We start from the raw sequence: 26,124 nt of genomic DNA, 5'->3' as shown, positions 1-26,124 counted from the left end.
TCTATCAGAATATCATCCACATAGGTATACAGTACTGTATAAAGTTCAGTAAAGTGTTGTCTCATTTTGCCAGCTACCGCGCATGCGTCGGACAGTCTGAGCAACAAGTTAATGTATAAGTTCTATGCCGTTACGTATTAGTGCGAAACGGTTTTATAAGCTTTTTGATAGACTGTACGCTGTGCGAGAGTGACAACACGTGTATCCTGAGCCTTCTGTTTCCCCGGAAAGCCACTCGTATACCAAACTATGGAGTGATTGTTCCAGAGTATAGAGGAAAGAGTTCAGTGTGTTAAACATGGCGCTAACTTGGAATCCTCAAAAGAAGCACAGTGATTTGGAGAGGTAGGTTGTCCAAGTTTTCTGATACCCTGATGTTCATTGTCAGTTTTTTCCATAACTGTTTTTACCGTGTTTATTCTCGTCTTCTCGTGTCGCACTGAAGATATTTTACTGATCTCGACTTTTAACTTACCATCTGTCTCATAACCTCTCATTTGTTGTTTTGGTAAAATACGATAAATATGTTTCAAAGCTAAGTTTTTCAGAGGGTTTAATAAATTGTCTCCAATCAAAACAATTTTGAGAAAATTCTACAACTATTGTTTGAAAATTCATCTTTAACAGAGAGAAAAAAAGAACTTGTGAACTTTGTGTATTTCACATAACACCGTTTTTTTCCTTCCCTCTAATATCCCTGTTCAAAACAGTACTATATACTTCAGTTTTCGCACCGATAGAAAACCCCTGTGAATTCATCTTCTGAATTTTGGCTCTATGAAGAAACTTATTTTTTCCAAATGAACGATGTATCGTTAATAAAGAATAGTCAGCGTGTCGACGAATATCTACAATCAAATCTAATTTTTGTTCTAGGTGGGTGTGTATTTACCCAGTTTACATAAACAGTAAGAAAACATTGGCTCAAGGTCGCAAACTAGCAAAGGACAAATGTGTTGAAAATCCGACTCATCAGGAGATTCGTGATGTTCTGTCAGCGGCAGGACTTAGAGTAGGAGTAGAGAATAAACTACATCCAAGAGAGCGAAGCAAGGAATTATTGTTTCGAGGTCGCATACGAGTTCACCTTAAGAACGATGACGGTACACCGGTTCAACCAAATTTTCCCACGAGAGATTCTGTTCTTTTACATTTGGGCACAACTATTCCTAAGTTGAAGGTTCGTCAGACTAGACAAGCATCGGGTGATCAGTCTTCCCAGCAGTCCTCATCTTCAACTAAAAAAGGAAAAGGAAAGGGGCGTAGATGAAGTTACATGTTGATACATAACTGCCTTGGAATAAAGTTTTATGCCATTCTTTTTATATTTGAGGACCCGAAAGCTCTCAATATCACAGAGACAACAGAAAATGAAAGATGAGTGAATTAATACCGTTTAAATGCAGGCCTATTGACTTTTTGTTATATTATAATCAGTAAAATTAAGTCGGCCATGCAAGATTATATATATATATGTGTACTGAATTTTGGATTGATAATATATACATACAAATAATCTGCTTCGTTAAATCATCGAGCAAGACAGAATAAAAATGAGGCTGAAACCAGCAGCAAAATACGCTAAACTTCTCGATTTTTTTAAAAAGGATGAAATTTCTATACAGATGAGGTAGCGCAGGACTCTTATGGGATCCGTGAAGTAATTTTGGATAGTTAGACACATATTGTCTCCCTGCAACAAAGTTTGCGGAACATTTTTGAAAAATAATTGTGATTAACTGTTGAAGAAAAATAAGTCATCCTACATATTTACAGAAAAATTACAAGCTGCTAGTAGGAAGAAGTGATTTGTCTGTGCCCAGCTGGGTATTGAATTTCGCCTTTGAACCGTCAGGAATAAGACTTATTCGAAAAAATGTTGCACCTTCTGACAAAAATATTCACAAATTTTAAAATAGATTATAAGTTTAAACTGGGTTGATTCTATTAAAATTACGCAAAACAAATATTTTTTTACCAACTTTTACTGAAATTACCATCGTAATGGTTCTTTACAGTTTTTGCTACAACTAACCAATGTCAAAAGATCTGAAGAGGCAAAAATAGCTACCGGAAGTCTATCTATACCGACATCGCACATCACATCAATTCTTCCAAAACGTCTTCATCCATACCACTGATTATACCTATATATAAACTCATGTGGTCCATACTTTTGCTTCCTCAAAATCTATTTCAGTACTATTTTTATTTTAAATTATTTACCTGTAGAGGGTATTTAAAATTAATCATCTTACTCTAATTTTACCTTCTTTCTGAACCAATGATTTGGCTGAAAAACTTGGAGATTTCTTCAGTCTGACCCTATCGTACAATATACTTCCAATGAATTAATTTTTTTTTTTTTTACATTTCCAGAAAAAAATATACAGGAATCGTGTGTTAATTACATGATGATATCCATATTTAGTTATCTCTACATAATATTTATAATCCTTCAACATCATCTCATGTGTGGAAACCGCTTACTTGGGTCACGAAATCTAATGCTTGCATACGTTCTTATAGAATGGATAATTCAACTCCCTTCATATACGAATGAATTAAGATGCGATAAAAATATAATAATGTATAATTATTAATATCCTTACCAGCATGCCAAAAAAGTAATATAATATGACAAAGTTGAGTAACATCGTAACGTACTTTGACGATATCCAATTACTATAAGTATATTCTTTCTATTGCAGTTAATACAGTTTTTCATTTATTGCGATAACTATTCAAGATACAAAAAATTCATAGTAAATATAATGATATATTATTCTGCTTAAGATGCGTCATTATTGTACAGGCGTGTAAAATATCTTCAACTTAAATGAAATTATACATAGGAATCAACGCAATGCGTGGATTATTTACAATTAAGTATGCATAACAAAAATAATATGCTACGTCCATAGCCTATATAACATCATAGAAACAGTATTCAAAAAGTCTACTCTGGAAAGTACAATTTCTTTCAATCCATTTTTCTTACGCAACGCCATGCGTAGCGTCAGAATTTCCATAGCACGAGTCAGCATCCGACATAGAGCGGCTGTCTTTTGATCTAAATTTGTTCAGTCTTCGCCTTAGTTTATACTTTGAGGAACCAACAGTTTGATCTTTGATTTCTTCTGGACCCGCTGGATCTCCTCTAACATCTTTATCGATTTGTCCATTGCTACCAAGATATTCCCTATCCTCGTGATTTAAGCCTTCTGGATTTGCTTCTCCCACTTGTTCGTTCGGCATTGCACCTTTATCTGGGCTATTCCCCTGCGCAGCGGCTGAATCCCCAAGATTTGGATTACTTGCTCCAAGTGACGACGTGTGACAATTCGAATAAGGAGATAGACCCACAATGTTGTTTTCTCGGGATTGAGAGTTTCGTCCTCCATCCATAGACTGGTAGTAATACGACCGCGTACCTGACATTTGTGATCCGCCTGGGAACTGCGCCGGATAAGGTGTACGAATAAAGTAGGCGTATGGATTCGTGCCCAACATTAATGGAAGCATATTGTATGAATCATACATTCTTCCTGACGAGAACTGTCCAGTCTCGTCATGATTTGGTTCACCAACCTGAAATGGTAATAAAATTCATTTCTATCGCAGTATACATGTAATTGCATATGAATATGCGATAGGTACCGATGATCAGCTTTTCAACAAACAAATATACGTGTTGCAACATGATTATTATAACTGTATCAAGGAATTGGTATATCAATTTATCGATAATACTTATATCCTTACAAAATTTGTTTGTGCCGAATTCGTGCCAATATTCTGGTTCATAGATTCATTGTCAGTCATTGAAGTAATCTCAGGATTCGTTTGTCCCACATAGCTTTGTATTTCAGGGCCGCCCCCTGCTCCCTGACAACTTTCGTCAATGGACATCATATTCTGCGGCTGAAGCCAGTTGGTCATTACTCCCATCATGTAAGGATCTGTTTGCAGAAATTGATTTGGCGCCCCAACTACAGCGGAATCCATGTTCGTATCACCGCTTGTAGCCGCATTTGCACCAACATTTTCCACCGTAGATGAGGAATCGGAATCTGCCGTTGATTCCGCCTCCGGTTTTTGCGATCCTAGTAGCGAACTTAATCCGTTGCCCATGAAATATCTTGCGATTAAATCGGCATTACCTGTTAATCATTGGGTAAAAATAATTATAAGTTTCTCTTTTTGGGGGAGTTTTGAATTTGAATATAAAATAATAGTGACAAGCATAACAATCGAAGTTATCGAAATTAAACTATTTATACCTCGAGTCCTCAACCGTCGTAACGGAGATGCAGCACATCGAGCAGGACGATCTGCTTCAGCATTGGCGAGATCGCAGGATACTATGTCTACTCCAAGATCCTGAGCTTGTCTTCTCATTCGGCCAATGCATTCGGCACCTAATAAATAATTCGTTTAGCGTAATCATTGTATTAGTAGGCAATTAGTATGTCATAATGGACAAGAATGATTTTCATCCACAAAGCAAACACCACCACAGTTTATAGACAATACCTCGCCTCGCCAATAATTCGCAAAACATACCTTGATCGTTGTCATCGGCAACATGGCACTGACAAATGTTGTGTTGAAATGTTGCTATTCCATCGCAGCTTTCGCACAAATTGATGCAGGTTTGCGCCTCATCGGATGCAAGGACATTTGATATGCCTAAAATTCAACAACGTGTGAAAAATAAGTCTCATCAAGATCTTCTAGGCACGGTAAATTGAAAATGTTTATTTTTCTGTCGAAACTTGTGCTTTTTTTATTTCTTTCCATTTTAATACATTGTTAAACAATTTAATAGACGAAAATTTTACTATTTGTTTTGAATTGAATAGCGCGTAGAGTTAGGCCTTGGCAATCGGTTTCTTAGTCTCTGAATTTGAATCAGTGAAATTTCACTGAGTCCCAAGTCCCAATTGTAAGTATACCACTGGCAAAAACAGTGCATATTATACACTGACGATTGAGTGACCTTTCACTGATATTTCACTGATTTTCTCCAGTGGTATTCCTACTTATAAGTAAATCAGATTGTGTTATTAATTACATTAATACATACCGATGCCTTGGAACGCAGTTAGTCCTAACAATATAAAACAACTTCGCGTTAGAATCATTCTTATGCTTGTCGTCTTATGAAGTAATTCGGTGATTTTTCGCGCCAGTATCTGACTCCTTTAAATCGAATGGTCAGAACCTCAGTCTCACTTATAGTATTTTCGCTTTGGAATTTGCTGACTTATACTTACGATTTATTTAATAAATTGCTAAAGTTTGTATTCGGTGCTCTGTATGTTGTAACATCATTATTATTTTTAAATATATGTAAACAAAATACGAAATCTTATGCAAACATGTATGGTGAGTCATATTCTTTATAAAAATAACTGCTATAATCCATTTCAGTGATACATCGTCTATAGACAAGCAAAAGGAAAATTGTGTCAGGATATTTTGTCAACCATCCGTGCGGCGTAAGTATAACGAGAAAATTATCTATATATTGTAACCAAGTATGGACCAAGTGTCCAAAGCGTGATTAGAATCGGAGTCATAATTATTCGGATGTGACCGACTATGTGTAACATGTTTAAATTTATTTGTTTCATCGGTGATCTTCTTTCATCTTTCTAGCGTTTACTGGTACGATTTATAAGTGTAATAATATTCAATTCCAGTCGAGACCAGAATACTGATTATTCTAACCATAGAAGAAAAACATAGGCCAAGTTTATAAAAACTACGCAGCTGATAAAATCATGTGCATATCAGTAAAACGCACGTCTAGACGAGATCGAAATTTTGTAAATGCCTAAGCGCAGTTCAGTGCAAGTATAATGCATATTGTATAATGAAATATTATATAATAATGAAGCATAACGATGAATCATTGTGCAATAAAATAAATTATGCGCTGACGAATGATTCCCGTTGACCAATCAACCTCAACCTTGAAAACAAGATATGTATTAAATGTGCCATTGCATTACGTTACTGCGTCTAATACTTCAATACCAATTCAAAGACTAACTGATATCTATCAAACCTATGTTATTACAGCGACAATGTATGATATTTGAATGTTGGATAGGTCGAAATAAATATTGATTAATGGAAAAAAATACAAAAAAGAAACACCTTCACCGTGACAATGTGCTCAACATTGCCGTGACCAGGATTCGAACCTGGGTTACTACGGCCACAACGTAGGGTCCTAACCACTAGACGATCACGGCTACTGAAGGACTTGATGTTGGAAGAAAATAATAAGTATTAATATTAAGTCTTACTTAAACTTTTCAACCACGAGTTAAAGTAATTGTTTTATTTAAAAAGTGTGCTTTCTATCTCATCTTAGATCGTTGTTAAAATAATTGTCTATTGTACAATGCATCGAACAGCGGTTTTGCACTCTCACTGAGTCAACTGTAAATTAATACTCGTGCATCGGAGAAACAAAGCATCCACCTGTTTCCGCGTAAATTAATCATATATTATTGTTACAAGTACTCATCGACAAGTATAATTCTCACACTTCTGTAGTAAGTAATACAGAATATCATTAGCTGATACGTTCATTTTGTGCAAATAATAATTATAGGGACATCCCAAAGTCTTTTTCGCTTTCATATTATCCTGATAAGATTTACTAGATTGCTTAACCAAGGTAAGAAATTTTTATTTGATCAGATGTACAATTTAATCTTTAGCAATAGCAGGGGGCGTAGCTCAGATGGTAGAGCGCTCGCTTAGCATGCGAGAGGTACCGGGATCGATACCCGGCGCCTCCAATCTTTTTACTCTGGAATTTGCTATTCACATTTTTTTTAGGCTTAAAGTTGAGTTACTCTGAGGTCCATTACTGCTCTAGAGGCTAAAGTTCTGTCTAGAATGGCTATACATCGTAAATTATTCTCGTTATACGCATCGGCACCGAGGGCGGAATATACAAACAACGTATCAACGTGCATGGTGCTAAATTCTGTACATGCAGCAAAGAGTGTAAACTGCAGCGTTTTCTGCTTTCCTATTAGAAACAGGGCTCCAGCAACCGCCGTTGCTACCGCGGCGCGGTTTCCTCTACGATGATGCTTCCTCAACTGCTGTACCGCATAAACCGCGACGCGACCAGTATTTTGGTCGAATTATTCTATGTATGGCCTCCTACTTTCCTGATACGTCGCGCTTCCCAGAGAGCCTACCCCAACGACTAGCGGTGATGCTCATATGTTGCGTGTTACATACCAGCTCGATGAACGACCCATATATGAAATAAAGATCTTCCATCGCCCAGTCGTGTAAAAATTTGTTTTTATAATTATAATAAATGGATATGGCGGATAGCCATATAGCCATCGTGCTGGCATAGGCTTTGCGGGCTTTGCAGAGTGCCGATTAGAAAGCCTGCGGCGGCCATTTAGTGGGCCGAAAATGGCGCCTTGTTTAAAAAACTATAATGTGATACGAATTTGCAAGCGGCTATTGTGCTGTGCAATGCATGTAATAAAAAGTTTGAACAGTCAGGTAAGTGAAGGTTGTTGAATATACATATATGAAATAAAAAACTAACCAAGTTATGATGTAAGTGAATGTTTTTTTTTTTTTTCTGCTATCGAATTACATTTGGAATTGATCTTTTAAATTCAATCTAATTTATTCAAATTCATAAATTAAAATTTTTCTTCCAATTATTATCATCAATTCGGGTGCTCGATAGAAGGTGCACGGCTAAAAAAAAAAAATCGATGGGGACCTGACAGCGTGCGTAAGAGAGAGCAAGCAGTGCACGTCCAATCTTCGCTGAGTTCAGAGCAATTGGAATTTTCAGCGGGCACGAAAGATCCCAAGTGATACTTAACCTTTGTTTTTTTTTTATCTATAAATTCACCGTAAGTAAAATAAATAAATAAAGTCATCGTTCGAATTTGTATTACCAAATACCCATATCTTTGCTTTGCTATTGTTGAATAGCCTATTTTAAGTATTTAATTAACTTTTCCCAGCTTGGCATATTTCTTTCTTGAAAATATATTTATTCATCTTCACTCTGCCGTTAATCCTGTTCCTCGGACTCGGCTCCCCCTTGGGACAAGGGGTACAGGTTGAGCGCCAACCGAGCGCATCCTCAGCTGGCGTAAAAACTGGCCCAGGGAAACTAAGGCCCTGGCCGCGGACCAACTCTCCAAGCCAAGGTGGAAGTTATCGTGCCGACAGTTGGATGGCACTGGAGTTACAAGTGTCATGAACGATGAAACTTATTTTCCTCTTGACGTGTAATCAAGAGACTGTAGAGTCTTGCACCAAGTATATTTAAGCGAAATCATATATTCCTACCAAATAGCATCCATGCAATTTACTTTTGATGAAACATTTTACTGGAATCAGTTTTTACGATTCGATGTCCATGTTCTGGCTGAGTGAGTGAATATAACTGAAAAAAATAGAAACGATTAAGAGGTAGAAGGTGATAATTTTTTGTAATGACACATGGTAATTCTGACTGGTAAAATAGTGAAATATCTATTTATTTATTTTTATACGTATTTACGGGGTGCAGCATTGTGAAAAAATATATGACAAAAAATGTCAGGTAAAGCACACAGCGTCAAAACTAATACTAACCATTGGATTAGGTAACAAAACCTTCACCATCACAAAAAACGAAAAATGCCATATTCAAAGAAGATGCAGGCACGTGCAATAGAAAAAAAGAAACGAAACAAACATAAAATACAAATATTTAGGGAAATGTTTAATATTAGTACCCGTTTTAGCCAAGGAATGGTTTTTAGTTTGTGAATACATCTGTAATTCCGTGTAAGCTTCGATAACAGCTTTTATAAGAATATGCACGTAATTTGAGATTTCCTTTTTCACAATGAAACCGGCTATGTAACCAACGCCTCACTGGTATTTTTCAGCAAAGACCACGCAAAATCTACAAATTCTCTGAGATCATCAACAGCATTATCCTCTTCAACCCTCAAATCATATCTGCGTTATAATATGGTGTTTTCCGATTCTGTATAAATGCTGGTATCATATCGATCTAATCTTCCAGCTTTTTGCTTTTCGGAAGACACGTACAGAATCTTGGTGTTATCAATTTCTTCAACGTTTCTATTCGATGACGAAACTTCATGACGTATCAACAGTCGTTTGAATGCCGAAATAAACTGTGATACAGTTGGATTTGGGCACCAACTGCTTCGCTGTCTCACAGCACAAAAAAAGAGCTCCAGATGATCTTGGCTCATCTTATAGATGAGAAGATAGTTGAATGGGGAATCTACGTACTTCACAAGATCATCAAACATCCCAAACACTGCTCGCACTCCAGAATACAAACGTATGAATCCAGTGGCTCGTCTGGATTTGTAGATCAGCTTGGAGTCCAGAGTTGTCAGTTGTGCAATGTACTTTATCTCTTTCTCCATTCTGGGTCGCCAAATTTCTTCACTTGATACTCGTAATGGAGCCTTGAAACCCCTCGTGAACGGATTTTTCACATTGAGGAAGTCAAAAATACAATCAATGCAGCGCAAAAATCGCACGGTACCTGCACTATTTGCAAACTATGGTAGGTGGAGCTCTTTGTCACAAAACTCAATTGCGTCTGCAGCACTGCTGCGTAGTGTTTGAGCTGCAAGACGTACTTTCATAATATTTTTTTTGTAGTCCACATGTGAAGTTCTCAATTTGTTCCCAGCTCTAAGACCTTTGTGATCCTGGAGTTTGGCTAATTCTAGGATAAGCCTCGACTCAATTTGTCTATCTTCACCGTCTACTAAGACTTGATAATCACCAAGACAGTTCGGCGATAATTTTAGCATGTGGTACTCATCTAATAAAATTTAAACTTTTTCGTAGCACGAAGGAACAGTTGGATGAGGAACGGTCAGGTCAAAATTTTGGCGAACATAATCATAAGCATTGGCTGAGTAAAAATGCAGAGTTAGTGCAAAGCACCTTAATTCTGGTGGGTATTTTTCATGAGTTAGTTTTTTAGTACTATTATTTTTTATCATGCGAATGCATAGCTCCCGTGGAGCTTCTGAAAAACCAGCAAGATAATTCAGTGCATCTGTACAAACACGATGTTCCTTTCGTAGAGTACCTACCAGTTCTTGTAAGCATTTGACCCGGTTTTTTAAATTCTTGATTGTCCGCCTCTGTGACTTATTTATCACCCGGGCCTTATACAAATTCTTCTGTATTCTCATGTTTCTATTTCGACAGGTTCTTGGAGTATCTTCATAATTGTGGTCGTGGAAAAGTAACATGCGCCGGCGACGAGTACAGCATTCAACTACCGGACCAGATGTTCTGGGTGTGACATCGAATTGAAGAATACGTCCTGAAGTTTTTGGTGTCGCTTTAGATTCAGTAATCTCTTCTGCTTGCGGGACTTTAGCTGAAATAAAATTCAGTACTTTTAAGAATCGAAAAAATGAAACGTTCCTCTTACAATATTTATAAAATTTTAGAAATCTGTAACGCCAGTTAATTTTTCTGCTTTTTGTAAAATTTTCATTCATTAGATTTATTTATATATTTATTTATGCATTCATATATTTATTTACTAATTTACATATTTTATTATATCCAGTCATTTATCTATAATTTACTTATTCAATTAATCCTATAGTTATTCGTTTCTATAAATATTATATTAATAGGCATTAATCACATATGTTTCAGAAATAATTACCCGGCGTGATAAATATCTCCTGTTCTGCCGTATCAGGGATGCCAGATGAAGTAGAAGGATTTGAAATTACAACAGATTTATTTCCACAGTGCTTCTTTGGATTCGTTTTATTACAGTCTTCATGCGACATTGACTTTCGTTCATGCGCTCCAATTTCTGAAACTGAATATTTATCTTAGAAATAGAAAAGAAATAAGGAAGAAGATGCCTAATGATTGATAATGTTATTAGTAGGTGATAGGATAACCCTCACCAGCTGTTGTTTTATTCTGGAAAAAGATTGCTGGTACGCTATTGTTCTTCAGTCTTACTTGAAATGCTGACTTATCAAAGGCGCTTGCTTCAAAGTGATCTGAACATATAATGCTTGTTTGGCAAGGTGTCCAAGAGCATTTTTTTACATTGCAGACCCATTGTATCCATTTTTCAGCAACATCTGGATTTTTTTTTAATGGAAATCTGTAGAAGAAAATAATTAATCTGTAACTTTACTCACCACTAGATTTTATTCAATCAAAATAAAATAACGATAAATAAACAAATCAGTCAATTTGAAAAATCAAACATAGCTTACCTGTGAAAACTCTTTCCCGAACTTTTACCGGTTCGACTTAGGCAAACTACGCAAACTCCCATTGTCAGTTACGATAGCACCATTGTTGTTGAGCTAAGATTGTTTGTAAAAATGCTCCGAAATTTGAAATACAAGACTCGCGGCTGATAACGCCAGTTGAATTCCCGCGCTTTTGGGCTTACTTTACGGTTCAATTCGGAACCACGGCCGAACCCCTATCCGGTATAAGTATAGAGACATTATCTGGAAAGTTCGCAGTCAGTCACCGCCAATTCGGCACAACCCAAGATTTTAGTCTGTTTCTCGCAGGCTGACCATCCCCTTTTTAATTAAAAAAAACACAATTATCATCGTCGATGCAATCATTCTACGGCATTTCACAGTTTCAAATTAGAAAGCGGATGGCAGGCCTGCGCGAAACAGATGAAAATTTTGGTTGGCGTTGACTGACTGCGAACTTTCAAGATAATAAATTTTCATCGAAGTCGCGTCACTGCTATTATACCCAAGATCATCACTTGGAAGATCATTGACTGTGGGAACTTCAATATTGGAACAAATTTCAAAATTCGAACAGCATTTAAATTGGGGGACTTACGATATCGAGCTTCGTTTTTGCTTAAATTGATACGAGCCATTTTACAAGACTGGAGACGAGTTCAAATTAGGTTACGGCAAGAAATATGCCGAAACTACGTTTTCACACATATTTTTCATCAAACGATATATCTTGGTTGCTGACTTTTGCAGAATGATGACGTGTATTCTGTATAAATGATCTAACGCGGAAAAGAAGAAGCTTGAAAATTTTTCCCATCGGAATACGCTCCTATTTTTTTTTTTTTTTTTTTTGTTCTTTGTTACGAAACGGTACATTTTGAGAAGAACTATCTTCACACGTGTGATAGAATCGGATCCATAATTGCTTTCACATTATTACTCTTTGGTTTCTTAATTGGGACTGATTGAAACTGTCTCCTTGAGGTCATCGGGAACTACGTATTACCTGATGTCAAGGTGGGGACGATAGCCTACGCGCTGATCAATTTTTCGCACAAATTTTTACGCCCGTTGCGTCTAGCCTGGGAAATACATAATTACTTTCTATTTCTGCCTATGTGTGGACATGACATGCATAATCCAGTTCTAAGTTCTAAGTTCTTTACCGGTCGCGTTTTCGTTGTTTTCGAAAAGTTTGAAGTAAAAAGGTACAATTTACCGAACTCGCATTGAATTTTTCGTTTGACGAAATTTTACATCCGCCGATATATTTGGTGAACGAATAAACAAATTTTCAACTTTTTTTACTGATATTGAAAACAATTTTAAATTAGAATATTCGCCGATCCTTTCTCGTTTGTCAAGTACTGACATCGATGCTTTCAGAACTCACTGCACTTTCATCAGCAGCACAACAAATCATTTTAGTAGCTTAACGGTGTTTTCTTTTAGTTTGAAAAATGATTGCAGTGTCTTATCAGGGACCATAATGTACAGATCTGGTTTGGAGGTTATGTTACCCGTTCCACTATTACATTCCAAAGATAAGGCCATAACGTGTATTGAAAGCGTAGATGTTAGTACTGGACAATCACAAAATCGGTACATATATTCTAATTTGATATGGTTTTGAAGATCAGAAAAAAACAAGAAATTAAATTCCACACCTGATATTCATGACAATATTGGAATTTTCTCATATGGACGCACTTGGCGAACTGTCTGGTCTCCTGTTGTCGCTGTTCAAATAATGCAAATTCGCGAGACGATCTTGTTTCGCACGCTTGTGACCCGCAGCTTGAAAATGATAATCAGTTTACTTTCTTGTTATAATTGTCAGCACTCGTAGTCATGATGTTTGTTTATAAAGGACCACCGAATTGTACATCTTATATGTGTGTTCGCCGATTTTTGTGCAAGAAACCTCATTTTGCTATATCTCTGCGTTCCTGGTAGGAGGATCTCTGTTTGATAGGTCGGGGCTGCAGAATGTCGATTAGAAGTTGACTATAAGGCATCATACTGTCCTGGGAGTGGTGTCTACCATTTAGCGGAATAACGACAGGCAGCTGTCGACGAATTGATTTGAAATTACGTAGAAGAATTTTCGTGATGAATCTCTATCTCAACATTAATATATAGATAGTTGATAAAAATTGTCAATATAGTATAATGTGCCAAAATTGCAGTCAATTTCCGACATACCCAAACGTATAAGTCATACAGTAGTTTAAAATATTTGAAAATTCGTGGCTGACGAATGAAATTTATATATATTAGGAGTGAAATCAAATGTGAGTTAGAATCAGGATCATTATACCCAGAATTGTCACGCGTTATATCGTGTATAATATATTTCTGCGGTAATTTTATAACAGTGTGGTAGTAAAATTTTCATTTTACAAGGGGGTGAACATTTTTGGTACAACCGTGCGATAGCGCAGTATATTGAAATGCATTGTTCTTGTCGTACATTTTAATATCTTTGACCATAAATCTTGAGCCATAAGAACGAGGTGCACAGTCGCCGAATTTGACGCGCTTTGATACCAGGGCAACAGAAATGTCGAGGAAGTTAAAAATAGTGGACGGGAGTTTCTACGTATCATGCACACTTGCATGTATATACCTATATTGGAATTCTATCCGCTCTGGAATGTAACGGGTGGTTTGCGACTGCAAAAATAGCAGCTGACGATGATAAAATATCAGTGATAAATATATTTTTGAATTACTTACTACAATTAATGATGTTAAATTACCACGTTTTCATCAATATAATTACTGGAATGTAATGTAATGAAAATCTATTCCACGTTTTAACCACGTATCAACTGTGTTACATTTTCTTATACAATTTTTGCTTCAGAAAAAATTAATGAACATTGCTTGCTAATATTGTATATTTACATTTCCTTGCAGAAGTATCGTCTTTCAACAGGAATATTGAAGTTGCGTTTCAGTAGTATATTTTAAGTATATATTATAGCAACGTCTATTGTATACCTATAATTGATGGTAAATTTTTATAATTGAAATATGGTGCCGAATCCAAAAAGCTGGATTTGATTCATCAAATGATAAGGCAAAAAAAAATATTTTCTTGTTTGTAGAGCAAAGGTATGTTGAGTAATTTCCTTTAAATTTCAGGGATCCCAGCATTTGATTACGAGCAGATTCGGATGTATCGAATTGATTAATTATCGGAAGTCCTTTCCGTTCTGCGTTTATGTAAGCATACTAATCTTCCTTTTGTATGTGTCCCTCTTACCGTCACTGTCACCCGATCGGTAATATAGTAAATTACAGTATACACACCCATTACCATTCTTTTACGTAGGCACAGTCATACGTTATTAAAAATCGCAGGTATAAAGTGATCTTTACGGGAGGGCAAGGGTCTGAGATACCAAAAGAAAGCATATTTTTGTGATTTTTTTTACAGAGTACCTTATTTATTAATATTCTTAAACTTATTGTACATTTACATAAATTTAATTTTAATTAAGCATTATTCTAAGAATATTCTGCTACATTTTCATAAAAAAATATTGAAAACTCAGCCAGTGGTAGTTGTGAGAGTCCCCTCAAAAAAAAAGTTTCCTTGCGGTAGTCAGAATAACTCATGATTGCTTCATCTGAAAATCAAAATACCAAAGGGATTTCTTTAGTACATAAGTTTATCTTCAATTTGAACGAAGGAATTAACAAAATATTCATTTTTGAATTTTTGGTGAAGGTGCAATCAAAAAACTCTGATTGAAACTTTGATTTGCACTTTTTGTATAATTAAAATATAAGTTGTAAATGAAAAAAAAAATTCTTCGTTCAGAAACTAGTATTCAGTATGTAGATAAAGTGTGCAAAGTTTAGGCGAAATCGGTCCGAAGGTTTTCCAGAAATTTTGACTACCGCATGGAAACTTTTTTTTGAGGGCCATATAAGGAGACTTAAGATTTTCCAGACCTCCACCTTCTTACGTACGATCTCATTTAGAGCTTCCCTAAAAAGCCTTGAATAGTTAGGTATCGTTAGAAAAGGTTCAGCAACACACGTTATTATTTGACGAAATCATAGATTTTTATTTCGTTTTAAATAATCATTTAGTCTTTGGAAAATGCGTATTATAATTGAATCTAAGATTTGAAACAATCTCAAAGTAAGGAAACGAATCAATCAAAAAACTGTACCGGGATAAACGCGGGTTGGCTCCCAGGCAAATTTCGATTCAAAGTAAAATATTACGTAAGTTAACCCCCCCCCCCTCCTCCCCGCCGCCTACCTTGGGACCCTTACGTAATTAATCAACTGCCCCTCCTACGAAAATGTCAGTCGGTTTGTGGTCGTCATTCCGTAGGCATCATCAATATTCGACTCTGCACCAGCTGGGTACACGCGGTGAGCGATGGTAACATCAGTTCTTGTCGCTTCTACGTTACCGACAGGGTAGGACGCAGAGGGCGCTGCTTGACGATGAATGGCTAGTAATCTTGATACATCTTCATTCTTCAGTCAACGAGAATTGTATGTTATTCGTTCGGTTAACCGCAGTGAAAGAAAAAGAAAAAATACATACAATCGTATGTACTTAGAAACAGTACATCGTGCATTGAAATTTTATAATTTTAAATAATTTTACAATGTTTGACGCTATTTCAGAATTAATTAATGCCACCTATTAATACAAATTCACATGACGTAAATCTGACGGTGAATTTAACCTCACTCTCAGCCCAACTACCCGGCTAGAGCGCATCGAGAGTTTGACAAGATATTTAAGTTTTTATCCTGAAGTGCAGCGGGTTCTAACAATGTAAAGTTACTGAAAATTTATCTTTACTGATCAATGTCATTTATTAACTTTCTTTTTTTATTTCCAATATAAAAGTACTTTGAGGTTATGTATGCTTCTTGAGATGCGTTATGCAATCTCCTATCTTTTTTAGAATTAATGCAATGGGGAACTGGCAATTAGAAGTCGCTAAAATGGTGTTGTACATGGCATTTCCAGTGGGTATGTTTCACTACTTCAACCAGCCAGACGTTTATCAAAGTTGGGTCACAAAAACGAAACTCGAAATCTACCCCATGATCAACAAAGAAGAAGATGATGCGTTGAGACGAAAAGTCAGGGAAATACGTGAAAGACAGGAAGCCAAAGCTTTTGAAGAGTTGGAATCTAGTTTAAATAAATAGGTAATTAGCATTTGTTATTCATCATTTATTTGAGACTAAATGTTTCTTAACGCCGAGCTTTACAGCTAATAGAATATTCAAAATTGTTGGTTCAACTAGTTTCTCTAAAGCTGTTTTTTTTTTCTTCTCTGAAAAGTCGATAAGCTTCAAACATACAGTAATGTTTACCGTTGCCGATGTAAACTGTTGACTATATTTATATTTTAAAGATTTATCTCATACAATCATCAGTGTTCTTGGTGCTTGTATTATTTGTTGATTTTCTTTAATAAATTGTAAAATATAACTAACATTCATAGGACTATTTTAAACTCTCATGGTAGCAATGCGAAGGTGTTTGTATTTAGTATAAGGTTTAGTACAAACTCTGTGAAAAGCACTTATATTTATTATTATATTACCTCTGCACAAATTCTGATAGCATAAAAGATGTAAAGTCATGCAAAGCTGAAAAAAAACAAAATCATAACCTAAACATTTTAAATTTTATCTCACTTATTGGAAGTATTTAAATTATATGGTTATTGTATAGAACGTTTTAACGGTATTACGCAGCTAGTCTTCGGTTGCTTTGCGTATCTGACTAGCGTATTAGGTTTCTTAGAGTTTGGCAACATCGCGTCATGTTATTGTGAAAACTTTGTATATTCACTCCATGTACTTCCGAGATCTGTCATGCTTAAAACTCATTTTTTTTTATTTATAACCGAATTGTGAAATACTTTATCCATTATTGCGACTTACTTCTACTGCCGAAAACAATTAACAAAATTTCAATGTCACTTCTCATCCATTTCTTCATAAGAATACTTGTAAAATGATTGAAGATATATTTGCTTATATCTGATAAACAATCCCGTGAATCGATACAAAATTTTAATCTGGTGATTGAATTACATTAATCTATTGAATTACCAAGTTTTATCGAAAACTGAAGTCAATCTGCCTGCCCCAAACTCCGACTGTTGCCACAAGAATATTGATTGCTCATGTTCTTGTAAATTATTTTACCAGCCTCCAAATATTACTTATGCGCCACACTCATTAAAAATTTCTTTTTTTACTTCGATCGAAATAGTTGATTTGTGTGCTAAAACAAATTCCTACAAAAGCAAAGCCCTGATTAACACGTGAAAAGCTTGGGGTATCAACTATCTATGAATTGGTAAGTTTTGAATTGTTTTTTCTGCACCCATACTTCACTGAAGACGACCATTCGAAAGAGTGCAAATGTCACGATTGAAAAAACTCAAGATTTTCGGAATCAAGCAGAAATTTCCATCCACCCAATAAGATGTTTAGTTGTGTTACTCAAAGAACTTCACCAAAAAATTTGTAAAATAATAAGTGCACTGTTTTAGCACACAAAGCAACTTTTTTGATCCAATGAAAAATAGACTTTCTTCTCGCCCCCCTACTCATTATATAAACGCTCCTCAACTTCCTACAAATTCACAAATGCGTTTGGATTTGTGTACAACTTTAAGCAATCTTTCGTAATTGACGCAGCACTTGTATGTAATTTTGGTACGTCCTTCCCATGCCAGGACTATGCTGGATTGGTGTATTCACCGGCAGGCCGCTCCAACTGAGGGTCAGCCTCTAGAAAAATCCAATAATCTAATACCCCGATGTTTGAATAAGCCAAGAACATCGCACGCCCTGTCTCCCAAAACCTTAACAATTCAATAACCCTGGAAGCCCAACAGATTTTCCAATATAGGATTTCCGTAATAAGTAAGTATGTGAATAAAAAATCATTTTTCAGTATTTATTCGTAATAGCATCATCATTTTTTTACATCCACATAATTTTATTGTGTTAATTCCGAAATATAAAAAAGACTTAACAGACTAAATTGTGTGGCTATATTTCGTGAAAATTGTATGAATTTTTACAGATATTATTTACATTGATCATATGATTATATATACATATGTACAAAGTAAAGATTTATGGGATTGAGATTAATAGCGTTATTGTAACAATGCATCTTGAGAGAATCCGTTATTTCCGTAAACCCTGATTAAGCAGAGTATGGTAATATTTAAAAAATTTAACTTCTACAAAGTCGATCTATACTTGCAAAATAGTGATTTTTGACCTAACTTTTCATGTTAAGTTAACGTTATTAAATTCAAAGTCGTAGATATTTCAGCTATCGTTACTTACTCTAGAAAAATAATTCTTTCGTATGATTAAAATTTGCGGTTTTTTCATAGGTACATGGAATTATCAGACAGCCATAAAGTTTATTTCAAAACCCACTTTTAGCAGGATCGGTAAATAATTCATCTGCATTTATCAATGTGGCGTTTCGTTACAAATAGCAAGGACTAGGTTGATCAAATTTTATCTTTAACAAAATTGCGGAAACTGTGTATGCTACAACATACAATAGGGTCACCTGTGGTTATTTTGAGCGGATAACTAAATTGAAATAATGCAACATCTTGTGTATGTGTAACTTGTTAAAATACTTGATGCTAGAAGAATGACTTTATCCAGCATGGTTATACCCACAGAAAATACTAAAATTCGAAGCATAAAGAGCAACAGAAGCTTTAATTAATATTATAAAGGCACATCCATGCAGATAACATTTCAAGTTAGTCAACCTTTGTTTGAATAGGCTTGTATGGTCTGACCATTAATGAAACAATTATACCTAGGACGGTCAATACTGTAGATAATAAAATCGCGCTTCTGGTCCCGTACATATCTCCCATGAAGCCTGCAAGCACCGGTGCTACAAGACGGGCAATATTAGATATGCTGTTGCTAGTGCCAACTAAAGAGCCTCGTTGCGTTGGGGGACATCTTCTTAAGACCATGTCCATTTCAACTATTCTTAGTAAAGAGCTAGCTGCTCTAAGCGGTACGATACTAAGCATGAAGAAATGTAAAGTCGGGGCAGTGAAAAGTCCTACATAAGATATTGTCATGATTATAAATCCATGTAAATTACGCTGCTTGAAGCTTAGATCGTTTTTGTACAACTTCTGGTCTACCCAACCAGCCAATAAGCCTGCCGAAGATCCTATTAGACCTTGAAATGAAATCGTGTAGCCTGCCCAACGAGGCGAAATATTGTACGTCTCCTGAACATTGGCAAAATAATTTGATGTGAATGTTGCAAGGGAAACAGCCATTAGGAACTTTAGAGCAAATATATCTCCGTAAATTGTCCAATCAACATTGACTAAATGGCGCACTACAGACAACATTTGCTGTCTTAGACTCAGATACTGCTTTTTATCAAGAGATGCCTTGGTTTCATCTGGTGATCCAGCTTTGGGTGGATCACAGAGAAATAAATACGTTATTCCTGAAAAAAATTCCAACGTTTCAAGTAATTATGATATCACTAAAATGATTAAAAATTGTTATGGATGAATGGTATTGGCTTTTCCTATCAGTACGAAAGTTTTCTTTAATTGTGAGAAGCTGGGTACACTTAAGGGGGTGCCCGAGTCGATTTCGACATTAACGTATAGATCTCCAAATATCAAAATCCACGTATTTCACACCAAACGTAAAAAAGGGTTCAATAATCTCATTTTGTATGCAATTTTGAACAAAAACACTCCAATGCATTTTCATTCGATGGAAAAATGAAGAACTGGCATAAATTCGACTAATTTACTATTACGATTTCGTAAAATCTGCGCTATTTCTTTATTTCAGTGTCAAATGAAAATGCCTCGGACTTTTTTTGTTTAGAATTGTGTATAGAATGGGGCCGTTAAACCTTTTTTCGTGTTTAAAATACATGTACCTTGATATTTCGAGATATATACATCAGTGTCGAAATCGACCAGGGCATCGCCTTAAGTTATATATATCAATTTCCTTGTGAATTCAGCCGTGAAACGAACTTGTATCTATACAATGAAAAACAAATAAGAAAACGATCATTGTTCCGCTCAGTTTTTTAGATATTTGTTTTAAATAAGTTCGGGTAGAAAGTTGAATACATCTTATTCAGGTATTGTTCACTTTTGGTTAATTTCACAGCTGGTTTGGCTCTAACGATCTACTCATAATTCGTTAACAAGTTGAAGGGAATATGTTTAAACTGGACTGTTGCGAATTGTGCATGAAGTGATATATTGAACGTACCAATATTGACAGCAAACAATAAAGCAGTGCAGTAACATAGGTAAGAAAATCCATCTTCAAATTCTGTAAGGTGTCCACCAATTGCGGGCCCAACAATGAAACCCGCACTTGACAGAGCGGTCAAACGGCCAGAGATTTTACTTTGTTCCTCTGGTAATACTCTGTCAGATAAAATGGTCCGTGCCAAGACTTGGATGTGTTTGAAAGTACCTGGACAATAAATTCCATTGTACGGAAAACCTTTATAGTTAATTATATACTAAGGTTTAGGTGCAAACGATGTGAATTCGTAACTAAACAATAGAACTTACCCAATCCAGCTCGGATTATTAATACCATCCATAGAGATTTAATACTACCCAGGAACATATAACAAATTGCACATATTGTCAGACTGATTAATAAAGTTACTTGTCGTCCTTTTTGGTCACTCCAACTTCCCTGGAACGATGGTTTTGTCATTGAAAACATCGACAGCCGTATAGTTATTATTAAATTAGCATTTCTAGGCGAGCGCGATTTTTTATTGAAGTTTCGATTCCTTAGTGGTCTGATATTTCGATCAGACATTCCCTTTGGCAATTATTAAGAGATTGTTCAAATTTCCAAAGATTAAATATTATCACAAATCTTCAAGTACTAACGACAATAGGCCCGCTGATCAGCTGTGTTCCAGCATACAGTGAACTGGAGACTCCAATTAAAATATGAGATGCTCCTAGTGTCCTGAGATGTGCAGATAGCAGAGGTATAGACAGGCTAACAGCAAACAAATCCTGAAAAGATGAACACTCAATTAGATGGTCAGATGCAAAGAATTTTAAATAAACGTATCAATACATATTATGTTCAATTTAATCAGCTCCTACGAACACGTAGTATAGAATGTTTGCTGTATTAAATTTATCAACGACTATATGTTGAAAGAGTTTCTTTTGGAATGCGATGATAATATACATGTTTTTGAATTTGTTCTTCTACTCCCGCCAAATGTATGAGAAATACCACTGAATACAATTCACGATTAGTATCTTTTGATTCCTTGAACGTATGGTCTTTGGACTGAAGATTCGTAAATTGATAATTGCGCATTCATTTTTATGATTATTGATTATTGTTCATGATAAATGTTTAATATTGAGGTATTTTACGAAATTTAATGAATGTAGAAAAATTGGGTACACCGGGTACACGCTCCATCAAGTGTGATCAAGTGGAAGGAGGATCGACAGCAGATTCAGCTGTTTGTTTCACACTTACCACAAATGAAACTATGTAAACCCATGTAGGATTGAATTTCATTTTGCTTTATGTGTCGAAAAGTTTAATGTATAAAGCAAAAATCCAGATGAGTCGTCAACTCATGTCCACGTGGTTATAACTTTATTGTTTTTTTTTTGATTATTTACATAATTGCTTTATCCAAGGTTTCAATCTAGTGATAATACACTGTATATGATTACCTCACGTACGCTTGCATCTATACATACACGCTTGATAACGACTAACATATTGCCACCTAATTGCCACGCTATCGGCACGCTTAATTCTTATCATTCCATTTATCAATATGTCGTGTGCTGCCCTCCATATATTGAGCCCCTCATCTACCCCGATTGTATTGATTCATTTTTCAATCGATTGTCGGTCTGATTGATGGACCTACCCGAGCGTTTGTCGGTAATTGGTTTATTTATAAATAATTTAATGAAATTTCCTAGGGATTTTTTCCCTATCCCCTCAATGAGAATGGCCGCTTCTTTTTACATCAAGCGCGCTTGCCCTTGAGATCAATTTCCTGCTTAGAGCATTTCCTGACACAAATGTATAGTCATTGGTCTGATCTAACAGAATAGACCAATGAAATTACTTAAGTGACGTGTTTTGTCAGAAAACTAAACATAAAAAGAAAGCGTCCCAGGCAGCATTTCTTATAGCATTCGTTCATGCAAGTCCGTGTTTGCATGTTTGGCAACACTTAGGGAGCGTTCCGAAATTAACTGGAAGCGCAAAAAATTCCCTAGGACAGAGACAGAGCTAGTCACAAAGTCGGCAGCGCAAAAGAGATAAAAGATTATTGACAGCTCTGGGAGCTAATTTCGAAATGCACCCTTAATTACGGCAGAATTCGACATGATTGTTGCATGCTGCTGCATTGTTGTCAAACGAAAGCGCGCACAGGCTGCTCACTGATGAGTTCGACTTTTCATTTGATGACGACACTTACCACCTGATTGGCAGCCGACGCAGTATACCAACCGCGACTGTCATAAAATGTCCCTAGGAGCCCACAGCTAAGGGCGGGCAGAGCCATAGACGGTATGAGAACAAGAATAGACCGCGTGACGAAGTCCACAGCGAGATAGAAAGAGAAAGTTGCATATCGGACCGCTTTGTTTTGGTCTAGTCGCACGTGCGCGACACGTGACACACACTACACAGCAAGGTATCAGTTATTTATTACAAATTTACGCGTCCGTTGAATTTATTATATTCGTACTGCGACCGAATGTCATTTAATGTGATTCTGTGTATGAAAATAGCGTAAAATACCACACAAAATGCCAAAAAAATGCCTTATATGTAAAGTAGAACCAAGTCCAATATACGAACGTAGTTTTCACATGTAAGTATTGTATTTGTAGTTCATAGTCCTAACCTACAAACTTTTTTCTTATATACATTGATTCTTATTGTGATTCCAGGTTTCCCAAAAATGAATCATTAAAGCAGAAATGGCTTGATGCTATAAATGTTTTAAAAACTCCAAATTTTAAAACTGCATACATATGCAGTGATCACTTTAAAGCAGAATCATTTTCTTATTCTAACGAACTGAGACAAAGAAAGCGGCTATGCAAAGAAGCTGTTCCTCAACAAAAAAATATAAATTGGCTCAATCTGCCTAGAGAAAATGAAACAAAAGAGACTGCAACAATTGATATTAATTATAGTAACATAAGTGATACAACAGAAAATATAAGTTCAGAGGCAAATACAAATGAAAATGAAATGTGTAAAAATGAGGTCACATTAACAAATTCTCTTGAGTTTCATGAAAGTAATGCCTTTGAAGATGCAAGTTCACAGTCACATCTGAATAAAGACGTTGAAATATGCATGAATAAAGTTTCCTCCATCACATCTCTCAACTCTCAAGAAAGTGATATGTCCAAAGATATTAATTTACAATTCAGTACTGAAGAGGTGACTGAAACGTATATTCAAGAACTACCTTTCAACACTTCCAAAACATTGGATGGTAGTACCTCAAGTAGTAAATCGAACAGTAAGGAAAGGTAATTCTTCTTCACAACAGTAATAAAAATGCATTATTGATGCACAACAATTAAAATTTTTCTTTTCATTAAAATATGTAATATGCATTATAATTTTAGGAAACGTTCATTCAATGACATCAGAACAGTGAAAAGAGTGCGTTTTGTGAATGGTTTTAAGACAGAATATGTATGTCGAGAAGACTTTGTTAACGAAGAAGCTTGGAATCGATTTATAAGATACTCAGCTTATCAAAGGTCTAGAATTGCAGCTGCTCATAATAAAAACTCACGCAAAGACAAGAAAATTAAAAATTTGGCTCATGTGATAGCTACTTTGGATAAAAGAGAAGAATTTGATGCTGCTGAATATATAAAGGTAAAATTTTCATAATAATCATTCACTCTTCTCTAAGGAAACAAATTGTATATATTTATATATTTGTGCTATGATTTCATGTTATAGTACATTATATTATAATAAAAATGTTATAATGAATTGTACATATAATTGTGTATTTTTCTAATAGGTTTTACCATCACATATGAAAGAACTAATAACACGTATGAAAGAACGAAAATCTACAGGACCTTTTCCTGAAAAACTGAAGACTTTCGCCCGTACTCTTCATTTCTACTCTCCGGATGCGTATGAATTTGTTAGGTGCAGTTTTCTAAAATGTCTACCTTGTGTTCAAACGCTCAACAGTTGGATATATGAAAAGGAGTACAATCCAGGAATATCTGAAAAAACTATCAATAATGTATCTGATATTGTCAAGCAAGAGTCAGCAAAGGGTAAAAAACTCGTTTTTAATCTTTTTATGAAATGAGCACTAAGCAGCATAGAGAATGGGATGGCAATACACATAAGTGGAAGGGTATTGTAGATTTAGGTGGCCAGTTGAATGAATTGGATACAGATGGGAAGCACAAAATTGGTACTAAATCATAATAAAGACAAAGACAATTTCAAGCCATATTTTGAGCATCCAAATATTTTAGCACTGGTTTATACTTCTTATGACCCTTGGCATTGCCTTAAGCTCGTTCGAAATTATCTTGCTACAAAAGGTTCAATAATTCATAATAGACAAGAATACATACATTGGAGATTCATTCAAAAATTACCGAAAGCGCAAAAAAGTGTAAGATTACATTTAGCTTATAAAATCGGTATATAAACACGATAATTTATATAAAGAGAAAATGTAAGAGAAACGTGTAGCATTAAGTAATAAGGTAATGATGAATGCTCAAAAGTTACGAGAAAGTAAACTCAATTAAAAAAAAAGACGTTAAAAAAAGTAAAACGCAATCCATCAATGCTGGTGATTTTCTAAAAAATAATAATTATCATATGTTTGAACACAGTTATAAACTGAAAATGAAAGCTAGTGCTTTTCTGAATACTCAGAATATGTTGTTCAGTTCACTACAGGTGCAATTGCATGTATTTTGACAAGAGAAGCTCACTGTGATAAATGCTGTGATCTATTATTAGATACAACTAACAGTACAAATAAGTCTCAGTTGACTGAAGCAAAAAATTATGGAGGATTAAATTACGCATCTTATGATGTAAACTTTATTTGCAAATGCACGGAAAGAATCATCCGTAGAGAAAAATATTTGATTACTCAAAATGTGAATGCTCAATTGATTACAGAAACATTGAAGATATTACCAAGTTCAATTTCAGATGACGATGAGCATTTTAGTGAACAAGAATTATTTATAGACCATCATCATCAATTAATTCTACTCATTATACAAAAATACATAGATATTCGTTTAAAACATTAAGGTCAACTTTTACAAGATCAAAGCCAAAGAATACATATGCAGAACAATAAGTTCACGATTTTTAAAGGACAATAATTTTGTTAAGTATTTTCAAATTATCTATAAGTATTTAATGACCACAGTCAAATGAGCTAAAAAGAATATTCGTGCCATATATGCTTATAAATTTCTTGTAAAATAACATTTTTATGTATTACGAAAATATAATATTTGTTTAGTTACAGTATGCATTTGTTAAGTATTTTCAAATTATTTATAAGTATTTAATAACCAAAGTCAAATGAGCCAAAAAGAATGTTCGTGCGAGATATACCTATAAATTTCTTGTAAAATAATATTATCTACGTATGGTTTCAAGTATAATAATATTCAATGTTTTATTACAGTATATGATCATACATCTAGAA

At 35.3% G+C, this 26,124-nt stretch overlaps 6 protein-coding genes and 2 non-coding genes across 9 annotated transcripts; 4 read left to right on the top strand and 4 right to left on the bottom strand.

The window, feature by feature from the left end:
* Positions 1–208: 208 nt before the first annotated feature.
* Positions 209–1,322, top strand: LOC124407994 (signal recognition particle 19 kDa protein). The gene is made up of 2 exons (XM_046884628.1): positions 209–345; positions 877–1,322. Exons 1-2 carry the CDS (start codon positions 299–301, stop codon positions 1,268–1,270), a joined length of 441 nt encoding a protein of 146 aa, XP_046740584.1. The 5' UTR covers positions 209–298; the 3' UTR covers positions 1,271–1,322.
* A 1,508-nt stretch (positions 1,323–2,830) lies between these two features.
* Positions 2,831–5,209, bottom strand: LOC124408024. Its single transcript, XM_046884664.1, has 5 exons — positions 5,090–5,209; positions 4,567–4,692; positions 4,284–4,421; positions 3,766–4,163; positions 2,831–3,591 (listed from the first exon to the last, which is right to left on the bottom strand). Exons 1-5 carry the CDS (start codon positions 5,145–5,147, stop codon positions 2,998–3,000), a joined length of 1,314 nt encoding a protein of 437 aa, XP_046740620.1. The 5' UTR covers positions 5,148–5,209; the 3' UTR covers positions 2,831–2,997.
* A 985-nt stretch (positions 5,210–6,194) lies between these two features.
* Trnah-gug lies at positions 6,195–6,266 on the bottom strand. Its single transcript has one exon. It is a non-coding gene; the product is annotated as a tRNA-His (tRNA).
* A 482-nt stretch (positions 6,267–6,748) lies between these two features.
* Positions 6,749–6,821, top strand: Trnaa-agc. Its single transcript has one exon. It is a non-coding gene; the product is annotated as a tRNA-Ala (tRNA).
* A 1,309-nt stretch (positions 6,822–8,130) lies between these two features.
* LOC124408156 (THAP domain-containing protein 3-like) lies at positions 8,131–11,479 on the bottom strand. The gene is made up of 5 exons (XM_046884892.1): positions 11,316–11,479; positions 10,995–11,200; positions 10,742–10,903; positions 10,152–10,444; positions 8,131–8,461 (listed from the first exon to the last, which is right to left on the bottom strand). The coding sequence occupies exons 1-5, from the start codon at positions 11,375–11,377 to the stop codon at positions 8,384–8,386; spliced, it is 801 nt and encodes a 266-aa protein (XP_046740848.1). The 5' UTR covers positions 11,378–11,479; the 3' UTR covers positions 8,131–8,383.
* Positions 11,480–15,797: 4,318 nt separating this feature from the next.
* Positions 15,798–16,801, top strand: LOC124407993. The gene is given in 4 exon segments (XM_046884627.1): positions 15,798–15,880; positions 15,924–16,044; positions 16,047–16,128; positions 16,262–16,801. Coding segments are annotated over 3 exon segments (393 nt in total). The 5' UTR covers positions 15,798–15,880; positions 15,924–15,983; the 3' UTR covers positions 16,512–16,801.
* A 1,921-nt stretch (positions 16,802–18,722) lies between these two features.
* Positions 18,723–22,047, bottom strand: LOC124407999 (major facilitator superfamily domain-containing protein 9-like). Of its 2 annotated transcripts, none has more exons than XM_046884635.1 (5): positions 21,894–22,047; positions 21,278–21,409; positions 20,945–21,074; positions 20,634–20,843; positions 18,723–19,839 (listed from the first exon to the last, which is right to left on the bottom strand). In XM_046884635.1, exons 1-5 carry the CDS (start codon positions 21,933–21,935, stop codon positions 19,121–19,123), a joined length of 1,233 nt encoding a protein of 410 aa, XP_046740591.1. In that variant the 5' UTR covers positions 21,936–22,047; the 3' UTR covers positions 18,723–19,120. The 2 variants fall into 2 exon arrangements, with proteins under 2 accessions (XP_046740591.1, XP_046740592.1); XM_046884636.1 differs by lacking the exon at positions 21,894–22,047 and adding an exon at positions 21,507–21,531.
* Positions 22,048–23,122: 1,075 nt separating this feature from the next.
* LOC124408197 lies at positions 23,123–24,844 on the top strand. The gene is made up of 4 exons (XM_046884947.1): positions 23,123–23,259; positions 23,339–23,932; positions 24,032–24,290; positions 24,442–24,844. The coding sequence occupies exons 1-4, from the start codon at positions 23,195–23,197 to the stop codon at positions 24,742–24,744; spliced, it is 1,221 nt and encodes a 406-aa protein (XP_046740903.1). The 5' UTR covers positions 23,123–23,194; the 3' UTR covers positions 24,745–24,844.
* The last annotated feature ends 1,280 nt before the right edge of the window (positions 24,845–26,124 follow it).

The sequence above is a fragment of the Diprion similis genome, chromosome 7 (assembly GCF_021155765.1).
Source record: "Diprion similis isolate iyDipSimi1 chromosome 7, iyDipSimi1.1, whole genome shotgun sequence".
NCBI lineage: Eukaryota > Metazoa > Arthropoda > Insecta > Hymenoptera > Diprionidae > Diprion > Diprion similis.
The sequence above is the reverse complement of the archived record's forward strand: the minus strand, read 5'-3'. Positions and strand labels throughout refer to the sequence as shown.